Source organism: Mesoplodon bidens, assembly GCF_964165515.1.
Source record: "Mesoplodon bidens genome assembly, chromosome: 19".
NCBI classification, from domain to species: domain Eukaryota; kingdom Metazoa; phylum Chordata; class Mammalia; order Artiodactyla; family Ziphiidae; genus Mesoplodon; species Mesoplodon bidens.
In genome coordinates, this window is record NC_138179.1 from 16,154,279 (window position 1) to 16,176,345 (window position 22,067).

The following is a 22,067-nucleotide window of genomic DNA, read 5'->3' on the forward strand; positions in this document are numbered from 1 at the left end:
TCCTATCCCGACTGACGTTGGACAACAAAGATGGCGGCAGGGACCAGCAATTACTGGGAAGGTGAGGGGAAACTTCCGTGTGCGTCTCGCTGAGGGGCAGGAGGGCTGAGCGAGGACGGGTCTTGGCGGAGGCAGCAGGGGCAAGAGCCTGGCTTCCGGAGCGGCCGAGTTGACGGGCAGGGCTGGTCTAGTGCGAGCCGCCGGGCCTGGGGGCTGTAGAGACCTTGCGGTCTGAGGAGGGGAATGACCTGAGGCGGCAGCGGAACCTGGGGCAGGGCTTGGGCAGAGAGGACTGAGCCGGGACCGAGAGGAAGAGGGTTTGAGTCGCCGGAGGAGAGCTGGGTTGAAGGGGGAGCGGAACTCGGACGAAGGGGGTTGGGTGTGAACTCCGGGAGGAAACGAGTGTTGAGCGAGAATATGCCGAGTCCAGGAGACTGGAGGTGTCAGCGCCTTAGAGTTGAGGTCACTGTTGGGCAACTGAGTAGGAAAAGAGGAAGGAAAAACTTGTCAGTCCGGCCCATCGAGGAAAGTTGTGTGAGCGGAATGTCTCCCTCCTGTTGGGTCCCCTTGGCACCTTCAGGCTGGGACTTCGAGGATTGGGTGTGGAGTCGCGTTTGAAGGCAGAGGAAATAACTTTACCCTCTGCTCTGGAAATTGGTTTTGTTAAGAGAAAGTTGAGAGAACCAGTGTGAATTGTAATTATTGCATTTGCTTTACCTCTTCTACCAAAAAAACATCTTGTGACTTGACAAGTAAGTTTATTTAATTCCTGAAAATATGGTTTGATAAAATGGGCTCATGTAAAACTCATTCCTGGACCATGATGATAAGCATAGATCAGAGAAGCCTGACCTTTTTCCTTCAGTTGTCTCTTTGCTTTACTGCAAAATAGAAACTACTCTCCGAATCCCTTTTCCCTTTTAACCTATTTCCTCTTGCTACCCACCGAAGCCTCTGGAACCCACCACAAATAGCAGTATTGTCACTATCAGCCACTTGGTCTAAAATACTTAATTCTAAGGTCATCCATACTTGCTTGTCATACTTTCAGAATGCTTTTACTTGATGTTTTCTACTATAGAAGACAGTTACTAATTACAGAGAAGCATGCTTATAGTTTAAAACATGTATTAAAATGGTTACTTGAAATGTGTGTGCTAGCTAGAAAATATTTTAAAATTATGTAGACGTGGCTATTGGTATCTTGAACATTAGTCATTAGGCTATACTTTCTTGAAGCGTCATGCTATAATAATTATAGCAGCTTATTATTGACAGCCTACTCTGTGCCAGGCCTTAAACACATGATTAGTAATGCATAGGAAAACCCTGAAGGTAGGGGTTTAAAAAACAAAAAGCAGAGATTCATAGGTTAAGTAGATTGTGAATAAATCAGAGCCAGTTTTCAGAACTTCAGAACTTTAGGCTGAGCTGAGATGCTAACTGAGATTTGGTCTCTGGGAAAATGTGCTCCCCTGTATTACCTGCATGCTGCTTCCTACTTTTGGTTGCTGATAAGTAAATTGAAATAATGTTTCATATTCTTATTCCTGAAAGATGAGATCTTTATACTATGCCTTCTGTATTTCAGCCCTTTTATTTTGACCTCTACTTCACCATGAATGAGCGTATTCACATCTAGATATGGGCTTCCTCTCACTCAGCCACCTTAGATGCCAAACCGTTATACCAATTTCTCTGCATGCTTGTTTGCTTCTGTTCTTTAAAAAACTTACTCTTATTTCTGTTTTACTTATATTTGACCTTGTCAGTAGCACATTGTTTACTGTCAAACTCATCCTCTCCAAATATCTTTCAGTAAGCTTATTGAAAGACAGTTTTTTAAATCTTTGTCAGTGATTTTCTTCTTTACACTCAAGCACTTACTCACTGTACTGTTAAGAATTTCATAAGCTTAATAAAGCTTTGGAACATAAAGAGATAGGAAAATCCTTGTCAAAAACAGTGATGGTTTCTTTCTTATAAAGTTAGCTGGTAAATTGATATAATGCTTGTCATAAACCATACTCAGTTCCTTTGTGATTTGTATTCTCTTCTGTTTTCCCCTGAATTAAAATTAAAAATTTTAACTATTGCTATATAAATAATTTCAGGGATGTTAGAACAGCATTTGTTGTCTAGCTATTTTTGGGATAAAGCTGAAAATTTGCATTTCCCACTGTTTCTCCCCTTTTTGCCTCATCTGAAGTTTAAGTAAGTGACAGTTTGCTTTCCTGGGTAAGTGTTTGGTTTGCTTCTTTTAATATTTTTTTTAAGGGAGACTCTAGATATATGATCATTTTCATAGTTTGTTTTCTTCAGAAAAGTTTTGTGATTTTTATATCTACTGATGGATTTTTTTGTGTCTAATTATTTGCTTTTGTAATTTTGTTAAAGATCTCAGGAAACAGGCTCGACAGCTGGAAAATGAGCTTGACCTGAAACTAGTTTCCTTCAGTAAACTATGTACAAGTTACAGTCACAGCAGTGCCCGAGATGGAAGACGCGACAGGTATAGGTACTACCAGATTCTCTCTATTATGCCTTAAACTATATAATGTTTTTAAAGCATTAAAAAAAATAAAGTAAAATATATAACACTGTAACTTGGTCTATTGGTAAATTTTTGGTATTTTTTTATTTTTTGTTTTTGCCTTTTTTTTAAGTGATTTATAAAAATTCTTCTTAATTCTTGAGACGAACATTTATTTGGGATCCTTAGGCAAAGACTGTATTGTTGTCAGGAGGAAAATGCTAAGGCTTAAGAGTGAGTTTGCATCAGAAATAAGCCTGTATAAGGAAATGTTGCTTTGCCCACATTGTATTTCTTATATTTTCTGATTGCTAAATGCATCTGAGAGACTACTCAAATGCACAGTATACCTACTGCTATTCTGGGGTTTTAGAGTTAATCTAATGCAGTGTGTATCCTCACTGTTAATGATCGAAGCTCTTTTAAATTTTGGTTCTTTTTTGAGAAACTGGTATACTACTATTTTGAACATATTTAAATGTATTCTTATCTTTGAAACTCACTTTAGTCCATCCACTTTGTTTTGAAAAATATTAGGAAATATTTAAGACACTTAGGAAGATATAAAGAATAATATAATGGATCCCCATGTGCCTATCTCCCACTTTAAGAAATAATCATTACCAATTCAGTTGAAGCCCCTGATGGCATCCCATTTTCTCCCTCTGGGTAATCTCCATATATTTTTACTACATATATATTTGTGTTCCTGAACAATTCATAATAGTTACTTTGCAGCTTGCTTTTTTGTGTAACATTATTTTTGAGATTAAGCTATGGATACATTTAACTCTAGTATATTCATTTGCTGCATATAGTATTACATTGTATGCTTGTATCAGTTTATTCTGTAGATGAATGTTGTTTCTAATTTTTGCTTATTTTAATAATTTTAAACACAAGAGTATTCATCATGCCTCAGGTACTGTTTTTAAGAGCTTTATATAAAGGCTGCTGGGAACATTTTTACTTATTTTACATACCTTCTTGAGGATTGGTGGTGGGTGGGATATTTTTTCAGGTAGTAATAATAAAAACAATAAAAACTGAGCTTGGATTTGAAACCAGATCTTTCTATATCCTGAGCCCATGCTCCAAACCTTTCTATGTACATTCCAACAAAAGTCTTATTTCAGTACTGTAGGCAGTGTTGCTTCTTTTTACAAGGTCACATGATTAAAGAATTAAAGATAGCAGGGCCAACATATTGACTTTAGGAGCTAAAAGTAAGCTATTGGCATGTCACATAGCTTTGATTGCAATGCATTGCTTTCGGCTTGCCTTTATTTAGCGGGTAAAGAGAATGAGGAATGTTCTTTTCTATGAGTAAACTTATTTTATCACTAGAAAGCATTTTTCCTGAATTTATGTCTCCCATTTGACTATGCCAGTGAGTATACAATTTTAAAACTCCAAACTGTTAAGAGATATGATTACATGATGCTTTTCCTGTGTTCTCTGTGTATCATGATCTTAATTCAGACACACCTAGTTTTATTGCGCTTTGCTCTATTGTGCTTCACAGATATTGCATTTTTTTACAAATTGAAGGTTTCAGCCCTGTGTTTAGAAGTCTGTTGGTGCCATTTTTCCAACAGCATTTGCTCACTTCGTGTATCTGTGTCACATTTGGTAATTCTCGCAACATTTCAAACTTTTTCATTATTAGGATATATTTCTTATGGTGATCTGTGATCAGTGACCTTTGATGTTACTTTGTAATTGTTTTGGGGCACCACAAACTGCACCCATGTAAGATGACAAAGTTAATTGATAAATGTTGTGTGTGTTCTGATTCCTCCATGGACAGGTCCTTCCCCCATCTCTTTCCCTCTGCTCAGGCCTCCCTATTCCCTGAGACACAACAATATTGATATTAGACCAATTAATAACTACAGTGACCTCTGAGTGTTCAAGTGAAAGGAAGAGTTGCATGTCTCTCACTTTAAATTAAAAGCTGGAAATGATTAAGCTTGGTAAGAAAGGTATATTGCAAGTCGAGATAAGTTGAAAGCTAGGCCTGTTGCGCTAAACAACCGAGTTCTGAATGCAAAGGAAGAGTTCTTGAAAGAAATTAAAAAGTGCTACTCCAGTGAACATATGAATGATAAGAGGGTGAAAAGCCTTATTGCTGATATGGAGAAAGTTTGAGTCTGAATAAAAGGTCAAACCAGCCACAACATTCCCTTAAGCCAGGGCCTAATCCTGAGCAAGGCCCTAACTCTGCAATTCTGTGAAGGCTGAGAGAGGTGAGGAAGCTACAGAAGAAGAGTGTGAAGCTAGTTGAGGTTGATCCAAGAGATTTATGGAAAGAAGCCATCTCCATAACGTAAAAGAGCAAGGTGAAGCAGCAAGTGCTGATGCAGAAGCTGCAGCAAGTAATCCAGGAGATCCAGCTAAGGTGATTAATGAAGGTGGCTACACCAAATAGCACATTTTCAGTGTAGACAGAACAGCCTTCTATTGGAAGAAGATGCCATGTAGGACTTTCATAGTTAGAAGTTGATGCCTCAGAGCTTCAAAGGACAGGCTGACTCTCTTGTTAGGGGCTAATGCAGCTGGTGACTTTAAGTTGAAGCCAGTGCTCATTTACCATTCCAAAAATCCTAGGGGCCTTAAGAATTATGCTAAATCTACTCTGCCTGTGTTCTATAAATGGAACAACAAAGCCTGGATGTCAGCGCATCTGTTTACAACATGGTTTACTAAATATCTTCAGCCCATTGATGAGACCTACTCTCAGGAAAAAAGATTCCTTTCAAAGTATGACTGCACATTGACAATGCACCCAAGAGCCCTGATGGAGATGTACAATGAGATTAATGTTATTTTCATGACTGCTAACACAATGTCCATTCTGTAGCCCTTGGATCAAGGAGTAATTTCAACTTTCAAGTCTTATTATTTAAGAAATACATTTCTATGACTTCCGTAGATAGTGATTCTTCTGATGGATCTGGGCAAAGTCAGTTGAAAACCTTCTAGAAAGGATTCACCATTCTAGATGCCATTAAGAACATTCATGATTCATGGGACAAGGTCAAAATAACTACCTTAACAGGAATTTGGAAGAAGTTGATTCCAAACCTCATGGGTGACTTTGAGGGGTTCAAGACTTAAGTGGAGGAAATAACTACAAATGTTGTGGAAATAGCAAGAGAACTAGAATTAGAAGTGAAACCTGAAGATGTGACTGAATTGCTGCAGTCTCATGATAAAACTTGCACAGATGAGGAGTTGTTTCCTGTAGATATATAAATTTCTTAAAGGTGAATGGTTTCTTGAGATGGAATCTACTTCCGGGGAAGATGCTATGAAGATCGTTGAAATGACAACAAAGGATTTAGAATATTACATTAACTTAGTTGATAAAGCAGCAGCAGGGTTTGAGAGGATTGACTCCAATTTTGAAAGAAGTTCTACTGTGGGTAAAATGTAAAGGCAAACAGCATTGCCTGCCACAGAGAAATCGTTCACGAAAGGAAGAGTCCATCAATTCAGCAACTTCAGTGTTGTCTTGTTTTTTAAAATTGTCCCAGCCTTTAAGACTCTGATCAGTCAGCAGCCATCAACATCAGGGCAGGACCCTCCACCAGCAAAAAGATTACTCACTGAAGGCTCAGATGATGGTTAGCATTTTTTAGCTATAAAGTATTTTTAAATTAAGATATGTACATTGGTTTTTTAGAATAATACTATTGCAGACTTAATAGATTACAGTAAGTTGTAAACATAACTTTTATATGCACTGGGAAACCAGAAAATTAGTGTGACTCACTTTATCGAGATACTTGCTTTATTGTGGTGGTCTGGAAATAAACCCACAATATCTCTAAGGTGTGCCTGTACTTTTATGACTCCTTTAAAGGGGAAGCTATTCAAAAACATTCCCTCAGAAATTCTACAACAAATTGGAAATGAGTTTGTGGAATTACTTCAGCCTCACTGTCCCTTTTAATGAGAAACCTAGAGCCATGAGGACCAAGATCCAATGTGCATTCTAAAGTGTTTTGTTTGTTGCCCAGGTTGAAAGCACATCATAATGAATAAACTCAGTGATGACCAGAAGTTTCTTTTAGGAGTAATTTTTTTACTTTTTGTATTTTGAGAACTTTATGGTCTATGAATCACCATGTACTTATAAAATGAATTAAATTTAACTGAATCTTAGTATTGTGGAGAGTATGTTTTTGACCTTTTCCCTGGACTCATACCTCCCTGAGAATGGTGAGTGTAGAGATTGTCTCCTCATTCATTCAACAAGTATCTAAAGAGCATTTACTGTGTGCCAAGCACTATTCTCAGTGATAGGCATATATCTGTGAGCAAGGCATAGGCAGGTTTCCTCCTGACGGAGCTTATGTTATTGGCCCATTGTTCTTTTTCTTATTTCTGGTAGGGGAGGATCTGTATTAGTAGTATATAGAGCATTTCACATGGGCATGTTCTAAGAGATAAGCACAGAACCTTGGGTTGGCTCTGACACATGATCAAGAATGAGATATTTTAAGGCAAATAAATTAAAATTTTTAAAGAAATAAAAATTTGGACCAAGTTAAACATACTAAAATAAAAATCCTCCTTGTTGGCTGTTTCACTGCTTGTTACTATTGCTGTAGATGTGTATGTGGAAAAGGGAAAGAGCCAAGGTAAATTTACCATTAAACTGGTTATTTAATCTTTTCATTTACTGCACCCAAGCAACTGTCACAGGGCAAGAAAAAGTCTTCAGTAAGGTTGGAGAGCATAGTCATTTCCTGGTATTTATCTGTGTTCAGTATAACTAAGATCAGTATTGAGCTGCAGCTGCTCATATGATAGTATATACCATTTGGGACCTAATGAAGGTTAATGGTTTTTCAGAAGAGACAAATGAAACTTTCAAGACATGTGGTTTTAGAATTTGAATTTGTCAAACACAGTTTCACTTGTAAAAAGTTAGGATTGACTATTAAGATTTCAGAAGACAATTAAATACATTTTTGCAAAGCAAAACAGAAACAATTATATAATATAAGTGGAAATGTAAAGGATTGGTATTAAAACTTCCCTGCTGGACGTGGCTATCTGTATTAGACTTAAAGCCAGTTCCTGATTATTTAATAACTATTTATCCAATCTGTGGATTGTTTAAATCTCAATTTTATTTCTTCTTGGAAAGAGTCATAGAAGGAAGAGAGAACTTAAATTAAGGTCTCAGGAACCATAATTGAGGTAAAAATTTTAAAGGTTATTCCTCACAGAGCTAACATAATTTGTAATATATTTTATGGCTCTTCTTAGATGCTGTACTACATAGGTCTGCAGTTTTATTTCACATAACTTGTTCCTTTAGATACAGCATTTAATTGGGCACTGCCATAGCTTAAGTTACTTTTATTTGGGAAACAGTAAACAAGCATTTAGAATTTCTTTGCATTATTAAGACTGGATGTATTAAAGCTTGGGACAGTCTTACATTCAATTATATTTTATACTGAATTTAATATTTAGGATGTGTGATCTTTATAGAAAAACTTCGATAAAAATTATAACTTCTTATGAAACAAAAAGAATGACTCCGGGGTTCCACTTGACCTCTTTAAGAATAATTACCTTATTATTTTAAGTATATTTTAAAGGATTAGGTTTAAGTAATGGATACTCTTTATTTGAACTTCTCTTCAGCTCTGACACAACACCCCTTTTAAATGGATCAAGCCAAGACAGAATGTTTGAAACTATGGCAATTGAGATTGAACAGCTTTTGGCAAGGGTAAGTACCTTCTGTTAAATGGCTGTTTTGCTAATAACTGTGTACCTGTTAGATATGGTACTAGATTATATTAATGCAGACATATTTATTGAAATCACCCTTTCATTCAAGATGTGTGCCTCCCCAGGCCACTTGAATTTTGATGACAGCCGTTCCCAGGTCCTATGGATGTTATTTTAGTCTTTATGGATTATTTTGGGGAAATACTGAATCCTTGCCTGCTGTCTTCTTGGTTTTGTTTTTGTTTTTTTGCTGTTAGCCAGAAAGGCATATAGGCATATAATTTACTTTTATCTCTTTACAGTGCTTTCTAAAATATTTTTATTGGTTTTCTTTTTCTTTCTTTCTTTTTTCTGTTTTAGCTTACAGGAGTAAATGATAAAATGGCAGAATATACCAACAGTGCCGGTGTCCCCTCCTTGAATGCGGCATTGATGCATACATTACAGCGACATAGAGACATATTGCAGGTAGTACATTGGGCTTGAGATTTTTATGTTATTATAGGAAGTTTTAGGGGTTTTTTTACTCTATGAATAGAATGTGTTCACGTGTATGTAGGGGAACAAAGGGAAAAATCTTGTAAGAGGATAAATGCCATGCTATAGAAGTTTGTCTGGTTTTACTTTTTTTCTCCTTGATATTATAAAATTCTGAAAATGGTTAGTAGCTCTTGCTTTTGCCTGGTAAAATTGAATAATATTCATCAGTAGGTAAGTATACTTCTACTGTGGAAGATCTTGCTAGCTAGCTGAGACAGTGAAATAGCCAGAGGTCATGCATAAGCAGTCATATGGTGGTTTAGAGTATACTTTCATCAGGCTTTGAAGATAACATGGAAGAGAAGTAATTTGCTATATTTAGTGTATTGTTTGAGAAAAATATTAAAAGTATACCAATAAAATGAAAAAACTTAAAGACTTACATGGGAGGTGTTAAAAATATAGTGGTACAAATAGGAAGGCAAATTTGTTTTGTTTTTTTTTTGGCTGCGTTGGGTCTTCGTCGCTGCGCGCGGGCTTTCTCTAGTTGCGGCAATCAGGGGCTACTCTTTGTTGCAGTGTGCGGGCTTCTCATTGCAGTGGCTTCTCTTGTTGCGGAACACGGGCTCTAGGCACACGGGCTTCAGTAGTTGTGGCACGTAGGCTCAGTAGTTGTGGCTCGCAGGCTCTACAGTGCAGCCTCAGTAGCTGTGGCGCACGGGCTTAGTTGCTCCGCGGCATGTGGGATTTTCCTGGACCAGGGCTCAAACCTGTGTCCCCTGCATTGGCAGGTGGATTCTTAACCACTGTGCCAACAGGGAAGTCCCCAAATTTTTTTTTTTTTTTTTTTTTTTTTCTTTTTGCGGTATGCGGGCCTCTCACTGCTGTGGCCTCTCCCGTTGCGGAGCACAGGCTCCGGACGCGCAGGCCCAGCGGCCATGGCTCACGGGCCCAGCCGCTCCGCGGCATATGGGATCCTCCCAGACCGGGGCACGAACCCGTATCCCCTGCATCGGCAGGCGGACTCTCAACCACTGCGCCACCAGGGAGGCCCCCCAAATTTTTTAATATTGAAAAATTCAACCATTTCTAATTTTTAAAACTTGTTAAAAATAGGACTAGAAGGATACTTTATTTACCTAATGCAAAGATGTGTACATCAGATTAAAATCTGTCATAATGCTTAATAATAAAGCACTAAAAGCTTTCCCACTAAAAAAAAAAACAAGACAAGGAGGGACTTCCCTGGCGGCTCAGTGGTTAAGGATCCGTGTGCCAATGCAGGGGACATGGGTTCAATCCCTGGTCCAGGAAGATCCCGCATGCTGTGGAGCAACTAAGCCCACGTGCCACAACTACTGAGCCTGCGCTCTAGAGCCCGCGAGCCACAATTGCTGAGCCTGCATGCCACAACTACTGAAGCCCGTGCGCCTAGAGCCTGTGCTCTGCAACAAGAGAAGCCACCGCAATGAGAAGCCTGCACACTGCAACAAAGAGTAGCCCCTGCTCGCGGCAACTGGAGAAAGCCCATGCGCAGCGACGAAGACCTAACGCAGCCAAAAGTAAATAAATAAATTTATTTGAAAAAAAAAAAAAGCAAGACGGGAATACCCACAATACCCATAGATGTTTAACATTGTTTAGAAGTTCTTGGTTGTTCAGTTACACAATAAAAAGAATAAGATATAAATACTGAAAAGGGAGACAAAATCTGTATTCTGTGGTAATGATAAGATTATATAGCTAATACAAACCAAGAAAACTAACTAAAAAAAAAAATTGGAAACATTCAGTAAGTTGATAACTTATAAAATTAATATATAAAAGCAAGTAGTTTTCCTACACACAAACAATAATCTGTTAGAAAGTACAGTGGAAGAAACTATAAAAGTTTTATGTATAATTTAATAAGAATGTATAGAACTCTACTGAGGAACATAAAAGAAGGTTTACTCTGCTTTTGGATGGGAAGATTTCTCTCTAAATCAGCCTGTATTTTGAATGTTATCCCAGTGGAAATAACAGGGGTTTTTGTTTGTTTCATTTTTTAAAAACAGCAAAATGACGCCAAAGTTTATTTGGAATTATAGTCATATAAGAATAACCAAGAAAAAAACCCATGTGAAAATGAAGATAAGTAGTAAAGGATGCCTAATTCTGCCACCTGTTAAAACCTGTTAAGAAGCTAGAATAATTAAAACAGTTTGATTCTGGAGAAAAAGTAGACCAATAGAGTAGAGTTCATATATAGACTCAAACATGCATGAAAATTTACTTTCTGATAAAGGTGCTATTTTGAATCAATGGAGAAAAGAGGGATTATAAAATAAATAAAGTTGTAACAATTCGCTAATTATTTGAGGGGAAAAAACCCTCAATTTCTATCTCATTCCTCCTATCCAGAGTAAATTCCAACTGGATCAAAGATTTATATGTAGAAAAAGAAACAGTAAAATTTCAGAATAAAGCATGGGTGAAATTGTACATTTTGGGGTAGTAAGGGACTTTCCTAAGCGAGACCTGATACCAGAAACTATAATAAATGACTAGTTTGCTTAATATACAGAGATAATAGAAATAAGAAAAAAGCAACCCAGTAGAAAAATGGACAAAGGATATGAACTTCTTTACAGAAAATGAGTGGCCAAAATCATAAAAATATGGTCAGCCACATTACCAAATGAAAATATATAAATCGAGATATGGAAAAAAATGAGATATGATTTTTCACCTGTCATGTTAGCAAATATTGAAGCATTTTTAACCCATTGTTGGCAAGAGTGTAGAAAAATGGGCACTCATCCATTTGCTGGTCATGTAAGTTGGTGTAGTCTTTCTAGAAGGCATTTTAACACTATGAAATTCATGTAAGATTCTCTGACCCAGTTATTCTGCTAGGCATTTACCCTTTAAATACATTTAGTTCAATAAAATATATACACAAGAATGTTTATTAAAGCATTTTTTTAACAGCAAAAAAAAGGCAACTAAAATGTTTATCAGTAGAGAATTTATTAAATTACTGTAGTTATAATTTAAATATTAAAAAGAATGTAGATTTCAATTTGCTGATATGGAAGGATTACTTGCTACTTTATGAACTACAAAAAACAAGGTTGCTGCAGAATATAGTATGATTTCTTTATCATAAATGAAAGAAATAATAAACTCATATATGCAAAAACATATTTCCTGAAAGAAACTGAAAGAAAGTGATCATAATATTAAGAACTGTGGAACAAGATGGTTTTTACTTCTGTTCTTTTTGGTGCTCTTTTAGTTCATGGTACCCCATGTTCATGTATTACTTTTGTTTTTAAAGGGCTCTCTGGGAGGTGGCATTATGTTTTTTATCTTTTTTATATACTGATATGAATTTTTAAAAGTAATGAATACTCCTTAACAACTTAAAAATATGGTAGAAAAAGAAAGGAAAATATTTAAAAATTATTTTATTCTTTACAACTCTCTTCTGTTCTTCCTTTGATTAGTTTAGGAATTAAATTTATGCAGGAGTTCCAAAAAGGTGAAATTTGAAAATAAGCCCCATTGGGTGCACTGATGAGTAGAAGGAGCCTCTTAAGTTTTATCCTAGGCTATTTGAAGTCATGTTATCTGAGAATTATTTTTTCTTTACAATGCTGCCCCATAAGACAAGGTACTAGGGGATACAAAGGATAGTGATTTAGTGGCACTGTTACCCTAGCTCCAAATTGTTTTCATTTGAAAGAAGTTGGTCACTCTTCAGGAAAGTGATTATAATGTTATTTTTACCTCTTAGCAATTTGATTTCTTAAATAGCAGTTTTCTGGGCAGAAATTTCTAATATAACAATACATAACTGGCTCAATAAGATGAAAATTTTTAGTTAGCTGGTGTTGATTCTAGATGTTGATTGATTGCAGGATTATACACATGAATTCCATAAAACCAAAGCAAACTTTGTGGCAATACGGGAAAGGGAGAATCTCATGGGATCAGTACGAAAGGATATTGAGTAAGTTACCTTTTATATTTTTTGTAGGATGTTTATTCAGAATCAGATTTAGAGTATATCCACGATTAACAGCAAATTGAGTAGCAGAACCATGGTTTAGATTTCAAGGTTTCTAATTCCCATTTCACTGTTCTTTAAACATTGCTGCTCCAATATAGTCCTAGTCTACTTTGCTGGTCTTATCTCCAGTTTCCCCTAGTTTTATCATTGGCTCCTGCCAACCTTGACTTTCCTGTCTTAATTCAAAGTCCAGTTTAGGTGATGTCTTCGTGAGTTTTTCTCTGACCTCCTACCACCCACTTTAAGCATTATAACGTTACCAATAAACGAAGCTGTCCGTTTCCCTTCCTGATTGCCGTCTATCCCCCTACCCTCTCCCTTGCCCCAACAATTACATATCAATACTTAGGTAGCTGTCAAAGTAGCCTTTACTTCCCTGGAATCTGAAATCTTTTTTTTTCCAGATTTTATGCAGACTCATAACTTTAGTCAAATTATTTAAAGACTCCCAACATTTTTATGCTGCTCTTAACTCATAATTTTAAAAATGTATTCTTTTCTTCCATTCCTTTACCTCACCTTTAGTAATATATTCTAGCATTTTATACACATTTTCAAAATGTTTTTCGCAGCTGTACATGACTGACAGGGTTAAATCCATTGGGCATCTAATTAAAGCTGCAGACTTTCCACTTTTGGACCATCTGTTGATGCCTATCGTTGTCTCACTTGTGATAAGCTTATGGTACTTAAGTTTCATAAGTATGATACTTATGTTTCATGAACTATGATGTGTACTACCATATCATGAACTGATATATATCATGTGTACTCTGATAAACATTTTCTTAGAGTTCCTTTATTTTGTTGTAACAGTAAGACAGTTTTGCAGGAGAGATCATTTAATATTCATCCCATGCAAAATTTTTGTCCAAAACTCTAAACCAGGATTATCCAGTCACAAGTTGTATTTCTTCCTCCAGAAATTATCTTGGAAAATTAATTTTTATTGTTTGTCTCTGTTTTATCTATGTTTCTTATATTTAGTCATATGTACTTTGTATAACATATAGGAGTGAAAAAAATGAAACATTTTTGCCATATTAGGAATTTTGGAATATTTTTAGTTCTTTGGCACATATAAGTCTTGTGTCTAATTTCTGTATAGTCTGTTTACATAGGTATTTTAAAGAATGCGTTGAGAATCAGTGTAGCGGACAGCCTTTGATGTGTAGGCTTTTAACTACCATGTAATTTGTGGGAATTGCTAGACTGCATTCCAATGTAATAACTTGTTTTCTAAAAGATGATCGTAAAAGAAACGTGTTCATCCATTTACTAAACTATTCCTGATTACCAACCATGAGTAAGATAATATGTCAGTCACAGTAGAAGGTAGAAATGAAAAGATCAACATGGCCCTCTAGATGCTAGAGGGGAGTAAGGCACATACTCAAATTAATATAATACATGGCAGAATATGATTAGTGAAATGAGATATAGTAGTAATAACTGACATTTAAGAATTTTTTCTACAGTTACACACTGCTTTTTCATATATTCTCTCTTTTTTGACTTCATGTAATCTTTTGGTATAGATATAAATTATTAGTCCCATTTTATAAAACTAGGTATTAAGAGTTATCTAAGGTTAACTGGCTAGTCATCAGTCTTCCAAGTCCAGTGTGTTCTTGGTTATATCATGCTGCTTTTCCTGGTGTTTTCTTTCCCACTGCACTTTGCACATCAGCCCTACTCTCAGCCAGTAGTTCAGTTTTAGCAGCATGACCCTCTTTTGTCTTACTGCAGTGTATGTGCGGTTACTTAAATTTTTTATTTTGTTCTTGATACTTTGTAAGTAAGGAACTGAAATGTGTAAGTGTTGATAGTAATGATACAAAACGTTTTCTAGTAAATTGTAATGAACTTAAGACCAGGATAGAAATCCTTAAGTATGCCACAACTGGCAGATCTTTAGCTTCCTTTTTGTGTTCCTTAGGCTTCAGTTGATGGACTGCGTGTGTCGTTGTGAAGGGAAACATTCCATTTCAATAGCTTCCCCACCCCATGTTCTGTGTAGTAATCCATCCAAAGTAGTATTCCTGGACTTCCCTGGTGGCGCAGTGGTTAAGAATCTGCCTGCCGATGCAGGGGACACGGGTTCGAGCCCTGGTCCGGGAAGATCCCACATGCAGTGGAGCAGCCAAGCCCAAGAGCCACAACTACTGAGCCTGCGTGCCACAACTACTGAAGCCCGTGCATCTAGAGCCCGAGCACCGTAACGAAGAGTAGCCCCTGCTCACTGCAGCTAGAGAAAGCCCGTGCACAGCAACGAAGACCCAATGAGGCCAAAAATTTAAAAAAAAAAAAAAAAAAAAAAAAACTCCCAACAAAGTATGATTCCCACTTGGGGAAAATAAAGATATAGGAGATAATAGACAAAGAAAGGAAAAGTAATGGCTTTAAAGGCCTCTGCTTTCCTCATCTTTTACAGTATCCTCCCAAACCTTACTCTTCAAGATGGACAATGCAAAGTTTTCTGAAGACACTCTGTTCTTCCACACCTCATGATGCTGCATACACTCTCCTTCCTTCCTGGAATAATCTTCCACTTTTTATAACTAAATTATCACTCATTCTATAGGGTACCCTTTAAGGATTTTCTCTCTTTAAGAATGTTTCTGTATTTCTCACAATCTAGTCTACCTCCTGCCCTATAGAAATGACTACTCTCTTCTTTTGTATGTAACTATTATCATAATAGTTCCTATTACACTGAATTACAATTATATAATTTATGTACCTCTCTAAACTGTCTATGACCAACTTGTAGCTAGGTAGCATGTTTTACTATTATAATGTCTGGTACCTCACAAATGTTGAATAAATATTTGCTGAGTTTTTTTTTTTTTTTTTTTTTTTTTTTTTTTTTTTTTTTTTTTTTTTTTTTTTTGCGGTAGGCGGGCCTCTCACTGTTGTGGCCTCTCCCCTTGCGGAGCACAGGCTCCGGACGCACAGGCTCAGCGGCCATGGCTCACGGGCCCAGCCGCTCCGCGGCATGTGGGATCTTCCCAGACCGGGGCACGAACCCGCGTCCCCTGCATCGGCAGGCGGACTCTCAACCACTGCGCCACCAGGGAAGCCCTTGCTGAGTTAATGAATAAACAAATGAATGTATATTCTCTTTTCATGTACTTTTAGTGAGTTGGAATTTTTGGCAACTGATACAAAAACACTTTTAGAAGAGTTAATAAATGTATATAAAATCAAAAAAAGGAAAAAGTAAGATTTTTGTTTAAGAATGTTAGATTATTTTGGTGAAAAATAATAAATTCTTAGGCCTAAGTTAGCCATTCATATTTATCTATTTATGATAGATGCTATTTTTAGAAGGAAATGAAAAGGATTATACATTTTAATTGTTTATTCAAAACTATGGAGAGGCTCAGTTTGTCCACTTTGGATATTACTTGAGTCAATCATTTAATCCTTTTTTATAACATGTACCAAAAATGTTCTTAACTTTTCTTTATTTTTGTTCTAGGTCATATAAAAGTGGGTCTGGAGTAAACAACAGAAGAACTGAACTATTTTTGAAAGAACATGACCACCTTCGAAAGTAAGTATTATTGAAAAAATGCATACTATATAGTACCTACTTATTTATTTACATATATAGCAAACATTTTATGGTGTTTATTATAGTAAGTGCTTTATCAATGCTAATTCATTTAATTTTTCTAATGATCCTATTGGGTAGAAATAGAATTGCAACTGTTCTGACCATAATTAGGAATGATATGATGCTATCAGATATACAAAATATGCATTCATTACTTATTTGTTACCTGTAATGTGTCTTTTATTGCCTCAATATTTGTTTTCTTTAGCAAGTCTATTGCTCTAATACTTTGTCCACTACTATAGATTACTGATAATAATAATAGTAATAATATTGATATTGACTTACGTTTGAATGGCCTGATACCACTTATATATGTCAGGAAGCTTTACAAAGGGTAATTGGCCATACATCAAATTCAAAGAAAATATCTTATCTTCCAAGAACTCAGAAGAAAATCCCTAAAAACTTGGATGAATGAGATACACACACACACACACACACACACACACACATATAAAAACAAGCCACCATACTCTATCCCTGCTTTATCTATTTTTCTTCTGAAATACACTGGTTTCTTTAATTATTTTCTTTGTATTTTGTTATAGAACTTAAGGATCAGAAAATTACTTCTCTCTCTGAGCTCAGCCTGTAAGCACTTGAGCAGCTAATATCCATGATAGTTAAATGATATGAATTATGTTGATATTTGCTGCTGAATGTCATAAATTAGTCATGTCCATATGAGCTTAATGTACTGTTCAATTTGTTTTTCTTTAAAGATTACCACTTTAAATATGAGCTGTTGAAATCAGAACATGGAAAGATCAAGATCTTTTTAGTAGAAGTCTGAGTGCTTCTAGTGTCAGAAAGTTGTTATTTCTTAATATGTTAAATATTATTAATTGGCACAAGGGGGCAGCCTTTCCTAGAGTATGTTTAGTTTATAGTTATTTACAGCTTTGGTAGTTCTTTTTGTATTTGATAGAGACCACCATAAAAAGAATTTTGCGTTATATCCAAAACTATATTAATGTATTCTTGGGGTACAGAGTAATTTAAGGAATAAGATACTCAAGTAGCATAAAAATAAACATTAGCTTGCATTAATGTTTTTATATTTATCAACCCCAAAAGAAGTTAAACAGAAATGCAATAGTTTAATTACCTTAAGGATGTTTAGATGCTGAAAAGAATATACCAGAGTTATTATCTAAATTGATATTCTTCATTTCATTATTTCAGAACACATTGTTTATTAAAAATTTTATATGAAAAATTTTAGTTTTGCATTAATTTTAGTAATTCAAAGAAAACCCTTTAGGAGTTTAATATTGTCCATTTTACAGGAAAATAAATATAATAGTTCAGGGGCACACAACTTAAATAATTTGTTTAAGGTTATAAAAATGATAAGAAGATTGGCAATCAAAAGGTATTTACCATTTTGTTTCTCAGGTGATTTTATGTATGATATACTTTACATATATTCCTTTCAGCATTCTTGTGAGAAGTTAGTATGTGCTCACTCCATACAGAGAGAAACTGAGGCAGGATGAAGTTGAGTAGAACATGAGCTGATAAATGAGGGGAATTGTTAACACTAAGGCTTAATCTTAATAACAAGAGTTTAGTCATTGCTTTCAGTATTAAGACACAGAGCTTCCAAATATGTTTTAGAAAAATCAATATTTTGTGTAAATTACAAATACTTGTTAAGTAATAAAATAATATAAAATTACGGACTAACATATATACAAAGTAATAATGATATGAATAAGTTTCTCTTTTTCAATGTTGTCTCTCTTTCATTTGCTAAGTGCTTTGAGGAAGAATTTTTTTAGAATAACTTTTTAATATAAAAGCTATACGAAAAAAAAAAAAGCTATACGTACTTTTTATAGTACTCATTTTAGAAAGTATGAATAATAATTCAGCAACACAGAAAAGACAGTTTGAAACACTTATCAGTACAGATGCTATACCATTTTTTACTCATCAGTAGATTGTGAGCCTTTTCCCATGTTATTTGATAATTTTTTTGTTTGTTTTTGAATAGTTCTTTTAACTTTTAATAGTGTACATATCCTATAATACAGATAAACCATAATTCATGTAACCTAATGAGTGTTGGCCTTTTGGATTATTTCTAGTTTTTATTATTGTACATACTGAAGTCTTTGCATGTATCCGTAATTATTTCCTTATGATAAATTCCTAGAATTGGCATTGCAGGATTAAAAAATATATTCATTTTTAAAGCTTTTGATATAGTATTGTCAAAATTCCCTCTAAAGTTTTGTTACTTTAGAGTCCCATTAGTAGCATATTCTACCGGTGCTCTCAGGAACAGTTACTTGATTTTTTTCTAACTCATGCCATGAAGATAGGCGAAAACTCTCAGGCAATAGATTTTTTTTTTAAATAAGAAATATATTTTCATTAGAGGAAACATAGGTTAAACAGCCAAGCAGAAGAAGCATAGGTGGTCCAGTGGTTAAGACGTGAGCTTTCACTGCCGTGGGCCCAGGTTCGATCCCTGGTCCAGGAACTAAGATCCCACAAGCCACGTGGAGTGGCCAAAAAATTTTTTTTTAAAAAGAAGTAATAGTTAAATTAACCTAAAAGTGAAATGGACAGCAAGAGATTATGTATTGCAGCAAGACCATTTGTAATGAAGAGGCCAGATTTGCTGTTAGGGTACTTTTTAGTTTGATCTTTCATGAATAAAGGTGGTTTTTTTTAAACTACTCAGTAACTCAAGTAACTCATTTGATTTTGTGCAGTACGGTCATACTTTTTATGGCAAAAAGCATATTTACATTTTTATTTGATTCTTCATAAAATATTTTTTCATGTTAATGTAAATTTCTACAACTTACTTCAAAAGTCCATGTTTTTGGGCTTCTCTGGTGGCGCAGTGGTTGAGAGTCTGCCTGCCAATGCAGGGGACACGGGTTCATGCCCTGGTCCGGGAAAATCCCACATGCCGCGGAGCGGCTAGGCCTGTGAGCCATGGCCGCTGAGCCTGCGCGTCCGGAGCCTGTGCTCTGCAACGGGAGAGGCCACAACAGTGAGAGGCCCGCGTAATGCAAAAAAAAAAAAAAAAAGTCCACATTTTTGCCTTGAAAAAGAGTAAAGCAATTTTTATAAATGAATGGTAACCTTTATTTTAAAAAAACTGACTTTGTAATGAATTGCTTTTAAATCTCTTCTTTTTTTTTTTTTTTTTTGCTGTACGCGGGCCTCTCACTGCTGTGGCCTCTCCCGTTGCGGAGCACAGGCTCCGGACACACAGGCTCCGCGGCCATGGCTCGCGGGCCCAGCCGCTGCGCGGCATGTGGGATCTTCCGGGATAGGGGCACGAACCCGTGTCCCCTGCATCGGCAGGCGGACTCTCAACCACTGCGCCACCAGGGAAGCCCTTAAATCTCTTCTTGATGTTCTTTTTGTCTAAAAGTAAATGTTGTTAGCTTGTAGCAGTTTATCTTACAGAAGATAGTAATTTCTCTTCCTATTTGGTAGATAAGCTAGCTTTCATTGGTTTTTTTTTTTTAAGATTTAATTTAATTTATTTTTGGCTGCGTTGGGTCTTCGTTGCTGTGCGTGGGCTTTCTCTAGTTGGCAGCGAGTGAGGGCTACTTTTCATTGCAGTGCGCCAGCTTCTTATTGCAGTGGCTTCTTTTGTTGGAGAGCACGGGCTCTACATGCTCAGGCTTCAGTAGTTGGGGCATGCGGGCTCAGTAGTTGGGGCTCGCAGGCTCAGTAGTTCTGGCTCGTGGGCTTTAGAGCGCAGGCTCAGTAGTTGTGGCACACGGGTTTAGTTGCTCCGCGGCATGTGGGATCTTCCCTGACCAGGGATCGAACCCGTGTCCCCTGCACTGGCAGGCAGATTCTTATCCACTGTGCCACCAGGGAAGTCCCTAGCTTTTTTTTTTAACTTGTCTTTCCCTGAGTCTCAGTATGTCAGAAGAAAATGCTGGCTTTGAATGAGTGTCAAGCTTGTAGCTGTTTGTTTTTTGCTGTACTGTGGATGCATTCCTGCGAGCTCTTTGGTTGCTGTTTAGATTAATTTCCTTTATATGTTTGTTCTCTTTCGTTGCTTCCTTATATTTTCCTTTTTGAAAGGAGTATTTGAGTTAGTTTTGTATTTCAAAGTTCTTTTTTTTTCCCCTCTAAAGAACTTTTGCCTGTATGATCTTATCTCTCTTCATATTTATTTTTAAAGGGTGTGGGGCTGATTGTATTATTGCTGTTTTTACACCTTTTTCTTTAGAAGAATTTTGTCATTTGAATAAAACATGTCTTCCACATTTACCTTAATGAAGTTGACAAATTTCAGAGTACTGGTGAGAAACTTGGATTAGGAGATAAGTCTACACAAATAGAATGAGCCTGGCCTCTTGCTGGACTTCTTTACTGCCAGTGATCATCACCTCCACGTGAAAATTAGCCACCTTTTACCAAGGCTGCTGCCTCCATTTTCTCATCTGTGATTGTACCACTTCAAAAATCTTCAACTCTAACATTTCACTCTGACCAACACAGTTTATTCTTCCAAGCCTATCTGCAGCGTCACTAGCTTCTCTTATATTTTTCTTCTCACCTTTAACCTCTCCTACCCTCACTAGCTTGGCTCTCATAGTTGATCAACTGAAATATTCCCAACATTTGGCCTTTTCTGTGCTCCTGTCTTTTTCTGTACCCTAGTAAAATGCCAACCCAATCCACAGTCTACTGTTCTACTCCTCTATTTAAGGGTTAAAGAGAAAGCACCCAATATACAGATTAACTTTGTTTTAGATTCATTATTTCCAACCTCGTCTGAGTATTCAGCATTGCCCAGTACCTTTTGCTTGCTTGACCCAGTTTAGTTGTCTCTCTCATTCTTTTCAAGAAATTTACCAGGACTTCCCTGGTGGTCCAGTGGTTAGGACTCTGCACTTCCAATACAGGGGGCACGGGTTCGATCCCTGGTTGGAGAACTAAGATCCCACATGCCACAGAGCGGCCAAAAAAAAAAAAAAAAAAGAACTTTACCAAAACGTCTCATTCCCCTCCTTGACTTTCTGGTCCCTCCACCTAAAAGAGAGGTCCTTAACTCCTACTTCATTGAATTTTTAAGGCTCTTTCTCCTTAGCACAAATTCACATACAGGAATACCCTTCTTTACCCCTTTCCTGTAGTTTTTAGAGGACTAGTTTTTTTCCTGGGAAGGCTAATACATCCATCTGGCTTCTGTCTCTGTCCTTACCTGCTACCTCAGCCATTTTACTCTTCAGTCATCTTCTATACTGGCTCTGTCTCTCTAGTTTATGAATACACTTGCTGTCTCTGTGTCAGTACTCATTTCCTCCTTAGCCTATTGACTTCTTCCCTCACAGCCTACTGAGCATGTTGTCACTGGAGACATCAATGAGCTCCTGAAGGCCAAATCTAATATTGTTTGACTGCTCTGCCGCACTTGATACTCTTAATCTCTTCCCTCCTTGAAAACCTAGGCCACTGTAACACTGAAATTTACTGGTTCTCCACTAGCCTTTCTTACTACTCTTTGTTTCCTTCCTGGCTGCCTTCTGATGTAGCCTCAGAATTCTTTACATAGTGTTCTCCAGGCAGAAATTAATTAGAGCTAATTCACCAGATAAAACTTATTTGTCATCTACCCTCTCACA

At 36.6% G+C, this 22,067-nt stretch overlaps 1 protein-coding gene across 3 annotated transcripts in view; it reads left to right on the forward strand.

The window, feature by feature from the left end:
* The window catches only part of GOSR1 (golgi SNAP receptor complex member 1), a 51,150-nt gene continuing 29,083 nt past the window's right edge, over window positions 1-22,067 (forward strand). For 2 of the 3 annotated variants that reach the window (XM_081220038.1, XM_081220037.1), the window contains exons 1-6: window positions 1-61; window positions 2,398-2,518; window positions 8,201-8,288; window positions 8,651-8,758; window positions 12,676-12,767; window positions 16,312-16,386. In XM_081220038.1, the coding sequence (XP_081076164.1) occupies window positions 31-61; window positions 2,398-2,518; window positions 8,201-8,288; window positions 8,651-8,758; window positions 12,676-12,767; window positions 16,312-16,386 (515 nt within the window). In that variant the 5' untranslated portion in view covers window positions 1-30. The remainder of the gene's footprint in view (window positions 62-2,397; window positions 2,519-8,200; window positions 8,289-8,650; window positions 8,759-12,675; window positions 12,768-16,311; window positions 16,387-22,067) is intronic. The other variant, XM_081220039.1, reaches the window with a different exon arrangement.